Genomic DNA, 7,017 nt, shown 5'->3' with positions numbered 1-7,017 from the left:
TGAAATAATTATGATACGATACATAATTACCATGCTAGTATACTGTTTATCAGTGACAATATTAGTGGACTGCGAGTTATTTTCCATAATTATCTAACATGCTCAATACTATATTACTACATTCAATCATGAGCAATAACCAAAAAAGATTCTTATACATGTGATATAACTACCCTTAAATAGTCAGAATGAGCAAGGTTGTACTGTGGCTATACACAAAATATTGCTATGTACAATAACCTAGTAAATACATATGAATATTATACCCAGAATGGGAGAGATAAAAGTAGTCTGACCTGACCACCAAGTCATTTCTAGGCATACAGCTGGCCTGAAAAATTAGTTCTTTAACGAGAGTGAAAACTGGAGCAAGACAAAGTTGAATAAGTTGGACAGCCAGGCATGAAGACACAAAAGGGAATGGACTCCAAAGGACATTCAGATCTGCCAACACTGAGCCAAGCAAGGAACAGATAGGCAGTGACTCCCTACAGGGGTTTGTACCCAGAATTACTAGGATTGATTTCATCCCTGACCATCAATCTCACAAACTTTTCTTCCAAAGTTACACACTCCTATGAAATGCATGGTATATTTCATTCAAAAATGACATCCATTTACATTTTGTTCATGATGACTTCTCATTATGATACTGTATGTAACTAGTTGGGTTGCTACAATACAAGATGAGTTTTTCCTATTTCTTATGCTTAAGCTCCCCTTTTTCACACGTCACAGATAAGGGCATCAATATGCCTGTTTCACCAGCCTTTACATAAAAAAAAATATATAGTATATACATGTAAGCCTCAGTAAATAGTGACAATACATCATCTATTAGTTCAAAACATAAAGCATTTTTTGACAATTCAAGCTTCTCAACTTGGCAAATTTAGTCCAACTTAAGTGTAAGGAGTAAAGAGGTACTCAATAAAAACTGTCATGTTACCCAAAGGAGAAAACTGTGAAATATTAGTCTTTAAAACCCTAAAAGAATATAGCTCTGAATTAGAATATATGCAACAAATCAATCACTTCAACAAAAATACATAAAAAAACAGTTAAAACAAACCTGACTGAAGTTACACAAACCCATAAAACCTTTAACATAAAGTACTGTACTATATATTGTACCCAGTGTACCTCCAAAAGGTCATGGTTTGAAAAGCTATAGTATACTTGCTACTTATAGTTACCGCTGCCAAGACAAGATGGCTGAATGATACAAAGCAATTATAAATGAAAATCATCAACCAAGCTGTGTTTGTGTGTGTGTGTGTGTATGTATGTGAGTATGTGCGTTCATTAGTGTGGACCTAATAAGATACACATGGAATGTCAAGGTTCTGTTATTAATATTTGTTGATTCCAAACAACCTCACCATATGGAACTGTGGCAATTTCGGTATAAGTACGAGGAGGAGGGTTGCTAAGTTGATAGCAAAATGGTTGAAGTCATATTTTGTGTAGAAGCTGGTCAGTATAAACCTGCAAGTATTATAAAATTAGTACATAACACATTATGATCACTTAACAGTAAGTTATAATCATTCCTCATATTTATGTTCCATATAAAATTTAAATGTGAAAAATTATAATTCCTTTTTCCAACTATTTACCATAAGTAAACACTGCAAACATTTCTACACATTATCTCATAAAACACCATCTGATACTCACAAAACAATAGGAACTATTGTGATGAATTTCCTAGTTGTTGTGTACTGTTGTCCATAATCAATTTGTTCCCAAGCAGTCATAAGACGAGCTTTTCCCTGATCAGATAATTGCCATGGTGTACCTTTAATCTGATGCAGGAACAAGTAGTTGGCCTGTAGAACAAGAGTGTACAAACATTATTTCTAAAAATGACATTTTTTATAATAAAATAAGATTTTATGTATACTTACCAATTACAGTAGTACCTCGAGATACAAAATTAATCCGTTACGAGGCCCTTCGTATCATGAGGTTTTCGTATCTTGGACCACATTTTACATGTAAAATGGCTAATCCGTTCCAAGCCCTCCAAAAACACCCCAGTAAATTTCATAATAAAGCTAAATCGACCTATAAACAATGAAATACTACAACAAATTGGACCACTCAATACCTAACTTAATAACGTAATGCAAATTAACCTGTAAATAAAGTGTATTAGTGTACATGGTATACAAGAAATACTGTACGTAAAATGTGGAAGCTTACCTTTCGAGTGAGGCTATCTCCGAAAGTGGCGGCAGAGGAGGAGGACAAACGGCAGATACATACGTACGTATGTACACTTAACTTTACGAAACACATAAAAAAATGTAAGGAAAACTAAACTAAAATTTACGAAACACATTAACAAAACTGTAATACTTAACTTTACAAAAAAATAAAATTAAAACAAAAAAATTTTCTTTTTTTGATTTTTAACTTTTTTTTTTTTTGCTTTATTTTACTTTACGTAGGTTTTTTTTTTTTTTAACAGAATTTCAACTTCATCGACACTCAACTTTCTGTTTTTTATCACTTGGTTCTTCCTTTTTGCTTACAAATTTCTGTTTTTTATCACTTGGTTCTTCCTTTTTGTTTACAACTTTGTTTTTTATCACTTGGTTCTTCCTTTTTGCTTACTCCTGCTAATGGTAAAGGCCTCTTTAAAAAATAACGATCCAAGGAAGATTGCTTCTGCCTACTTTTCACAATGTTCCTGAAACGACTCAGGCAAACGTCATCGAACTGCGCAAGCATACGACCTGTGTGAGCCTTTTCGGGGTGTCTTTTTTCTATAAACGATTGCACTTTATGAAAAGCGGCTAGAACATCCTTAATTTCTACCGATGTCGTAGGGTCCTCCTCCTCTTCCTCGCCGCTGCTAGAAAACTCCTCTTGAACGACGTTATGTTGCATGGCCTCCAACTCCTTCAGGTCATCCGTTGTAAGCTCCTCTTGGTGCTCCTCGAGAAGGTCGTTGCTGTCATCCTCGTCGACGACCAGCCCCATGGACTTGCCGAGTGCAACGATCTCGTCAAGATCTGGTTGGGAAACAGTTTTGGGATCGTCAACTGTTTCTGAATCTGCAGCACCAGCTTCCCCCACGTCGAATCCCTCGAAGTCTTGGGCGGATACGGCATCAGGCAAGAGTTTCCTCCACGAGGATTTCAGGGTTCGCCTCGAAACCTCCTGCCAAGCTTGGTCGATGAGTCGGATGCAAATGACGATGTTGAAATGCTCCTTCCAAAATTCACGCAAGGTGAGATTTGTGGTATCGGTGATGTCGAAACATCTCTTGAAAAGATGTTTCGTGTACAGCTTCTTAAAGTTCGATATCACTTGCTGGTCCATGGGCTGGAGGAGAGGGGTGGTGTTGGGCGGAAGAAAAAGAATCTTGACGAAGGAATACTCCGCTAGGATATCTGCCTCGAGACCAGGAGGGTGGAGAGGGGCATTGTCCAACACCAGCAGACATTTCAGGGGGAGGCGCTTCTCTTCCAAAAATTTCTTCACTGTCGGGCCGAAACACAGATTTACCCACTCCCTGAACAAAAGCCTCATTACCCAGGCTTTTGCATTAGCCCTCCACATCACTGGAAGCTTCTCCTTAAGCACTTTGTGGGCCTTGAAGGCTCGAGGAGTCTCAGAATGATACGCCAGTAGGGGCTTCACCTTGCAATCCCCACTGGCATTTGAACAAAGTGCGAGCGTAAGCCTGTCTTCATAGGCTTATGCCCAGGTAGCTTCTCTTCCTCTGTGATGTACATCCGACGAGGCATTTTTTTCCAAAAAAGGCCAATCTCATCATAAGCCTTGAACTCTGGGGTTTGCGTAGATGTCCTTACCCCTCCGTCGTCTTCCGCTTGCGCAATCAAATCGCCGAAAATAGCGCTGGCCTGGTGGGAGATTGCCGTCTCCGTTATCGTATCGCCAGCGATTTCTTTGCCTTTTATCCAGACAAGAAGCAGCCGTTCCATCTCGTCATGCACGTAGGTCCTCTTGCTGGACAAAATAGTGATACCCTTGGAAGGTGTAGCTGCTTTGATGACATCCTTCTGTTTAAGGATGGTGCCTATTGTCGACGGATTTCGGCCGTATTCCTTGGCGATCACACTCAATCGCATACCAGCTTCATACTTCTTGATAATCTCCATCTTTGACTCCAAAGAGAGCATTCGCTTCTTTCCGTGAATTTCAACTTCCTTGAGACCCATGACTACGTCATCTTGTACGTAATTTACGTATTATAGAATAAAGTTTTCGCACAACACGATAAAGTACGTATACTGCAACGAAATCACTAACAAATTTACGTTACTAAACGAAATCGTTAGACCGAACGAATACCGCGTGCGTACGATAAAGATGCTGGTACCGAGTGGCCGAGGCACGCCGCCACGTGCATAGATGCATGATGGGAGGGATGCTGGCCAATAGAAGAGAAGGATCTCATGGCCGCGACTAGCATCAGGAACCAATGGGAGAGCAGGAGAATGGTGGCGAGTCTACTAAGTTGGCGGCACGCGAGTTTCAAAATTGTTATTGGTGGTTCGGGCGAATCTCGGACTTTACAGAAACTTTTCGTATCTTGAAAACTTTTCGTATGTAGAGCCGTTAAATTTTTCGTATTGGCTTTCGTATCTCGAGTTTTTCGTAAGTTGAGCCTTTCGCATCTCGAGGTACCACTGTAGTTACATAGCTATAGTTTCTAAAACCGTCAGCAGCTAGAATTTTTTAAATTCGCTGTAGCGCTAGTTTGTTTTGCTCAGGTGATACCCCTGCCCACTATCAGGGAAGTGAGGAACCAACACCACACGAAAATCAGTTATCTATGCCCTACTATCCATGTGAGGGGAGGGGGGCGGCCTTTGATCATGTAACTACTTATTAAGTATACATAAAATCTTATTTTATTATAAAAATGTCATTTTTATGTATGCAACTTACCAAGCAGTTACATAGCTGAATCCCACATTGTAGGAGGTGGGATCCATGGATATGCACATATCTCTTTAAAAATTAATAAATCCATGCGAATGCTTGTTGATTCCTTACCTGTTAAGAGAGCTAAACAGATGATTACTGCCTCTGGAAGTCGCTCGTGTTAACTCATAGGGACGTGGGGGTATAGCCAGGACTCGTCCTCTAAAAAGTGGGACCCATGCAGCTAAGGAATGTCTGTGGCTAGCATGGTTAACCAAAGGATGTCCCTGCCCATGGCGCAGTACCATATAATACTATACACTTGACTGAAGGGTACTCCTAGTACATCAATACTAGTACCTCCAGGCTCCCCTAAAAACTCAACAACCTTATTCAAGGCGAAGAGATAGGCTAGGAAGGTATGACTTCCTACACACCCTTACCCAATGCTGGGCCAACCACTAATGTGAGGCGAACACTGATTTACATCTCCAATATGTTGCTTGTATAACTGAGTCCAAAGAGAGGTTGTTTAAATGAGAGGGATGTAGCCACTGCTCTCACTTTGTGAGCTTCACTTTAAGTTTATTAAGATCAGTTTCTTTCACATGTGAATGAGCATCTACAATGACACTATGTAAGAAAAATGCCAAGGTGTTTTTAAACATTGGGCGTGAAGGATTCCTTACTGAACACCATAAATGATCAGACGGGCCCCTAATTTTCTCTGTCTGTTGTAAATAACATTTCAGAACTGTGATTGGGCAGAGTAACCTCTCTTCTTCTTCCGGTCCTACTAAGTCCGTGAGGTTTTCAATACTGAAAGAACGAGGCCATGGTTTGGACGGAATCTCGTTTTTTGCTAAAAACCTCAAGGTTAATGCTCATATTGCATTACCCTACGCAAATCCTATTCTCTTGCCCATGGCATTTATTTCACTCACCCTTCTAGCTGTAGACAGGGCTACTAGAAACAGGGTCTTTCTCGTCAAATCTCTCAACGATGCTCTGTGCAACGGCTCACACGAAAGTTCTGACAGCCATTTAAGTACTACATCTGGGTTCCAAGATATCTTCGAACCTTTGGGCTTTTCTATATCAAGGGATTTAATGAGATCTGGAAGATCTTTATTCGTCGATACCTACAATCCTCTGTGATTGAAAACGCAGTAGACAGATTCCTATCTGTTCTCAGACATAATAGAAAATCTGCTATTTCCATCATAGTTGTCTTAGAAGACGAAATATGATGTTCTTTACACCAGGCTCTAAACACAATCCACTTTGCCTGGTAGACTTTACTTGAAGATTCCCTTCTGCACTGAGCAATAGCTCTTGCCGCTTATTTTGAAAACCCCTTCACTCATAAGAATTGTCGGACAGTCTGTAAGCGTTTAGGGACAGAGTGGACAGTCCTTGATTGAACTTTCTGAAGTGGGGCTGTCTGAGTAGATCTGTTTTCTGAGGAAGTAACCTTAGCCAATCCACCAGTAGGTCTAAAAGATCTGGGAACCATTCCTGCCCTGGCCAAAATGGAGCAATGAGAGTCATCGAAACGTTGTGGTGTGTTCCGATTTTGTTGACGACTTCTCTCACCATACTGAATGGAGGAAAGGCGTATACAAGTCCTTGTTCGACCAGTCCATAAGCATCGCATCCATCGCCCATGCTTTCAGGTCTGGGGCTGGTGTACAGTAAAGGCGGAGACAATGGTTTCTTGCTGTGGCAAACAGATCTATCATCGATTTTCCCCAGAGTTTCCACAATTTGAGGCATACCACTGGGTTCATCATCCATTCTGTGAGAAGGAGCTACTTCCTGAGGCTTAGTTCGTCTGCAAGTACATTGAATATCCCCTGAACAAACCTTGTTATTATTGTGGTCTGATTTCAATTCGCCCATAACAGCAGGGTTCTTGTCATCTCGCAACGAGAAAACAAGTATGTCCCTCCTTGTTTCCTTATGTACGAGAGTGCTGTCGTACTGTCCAAATGTATCGCTACTACTTTGTTACGAACTTTGTCCACAAACTTTAACAATCCCAGTGGATGGCGGTCAATTCCTTCCGATTTATATGCCACTGTTTTTGTTTTGCATTCCAAATGCCTAATA

General features: G+C 40.4%; 1 protein-coding gene across 1 annotated transcript in view; it reads right to left on the bottom strand.

The window, feature by feature from the left end:
- Window positions 1–890: 890 nt before the first annotated feature.
- Window positions 891–7,017, bottom strand: part of LOC135226564 (ORM1-like protein 3) — a 114,798-nt gene continuing 108,671 nt past the window's right edge. The window contains exons 3-4 of the mRNA XM_064266242.1: window positions 1,681–1,832; window positions 891–1,488 (exon numbers count right to left, since the gene is read on the bottom strand). Of these exons, the coding sequence (XP_064122312.1) occupies window positions 1,353–1,488; window positions 1,681–1,832 (288 nt within the window). The 3' untranslated portion in view covers window positions 891–1,352. The remainder of the gene's footprint in view (window positions 1,489–1,680; window positions 1,833–7,017) is intronic.

The sequence above is a fragment of the Macrobrachium nipponense genome, chromosome 14 (assembly GCF_015104395.2).
Source record: "Macrobrachium nipponense isolate FS-2020 chromosome 14, ASM1510439v2, whole genome shotgun sequence".
Lineage (NCBI taxonomy): Eukaryota > Metazoa > Arthropoda > Malacostraca > Decapoda > Palaemonidae > Macrobrachium > Macrobrachium nipponense.
Note: the sequence above shows the minus strand (reverse complement) of the source record. Positions and strands in the feature narration are given on the sequence as shown.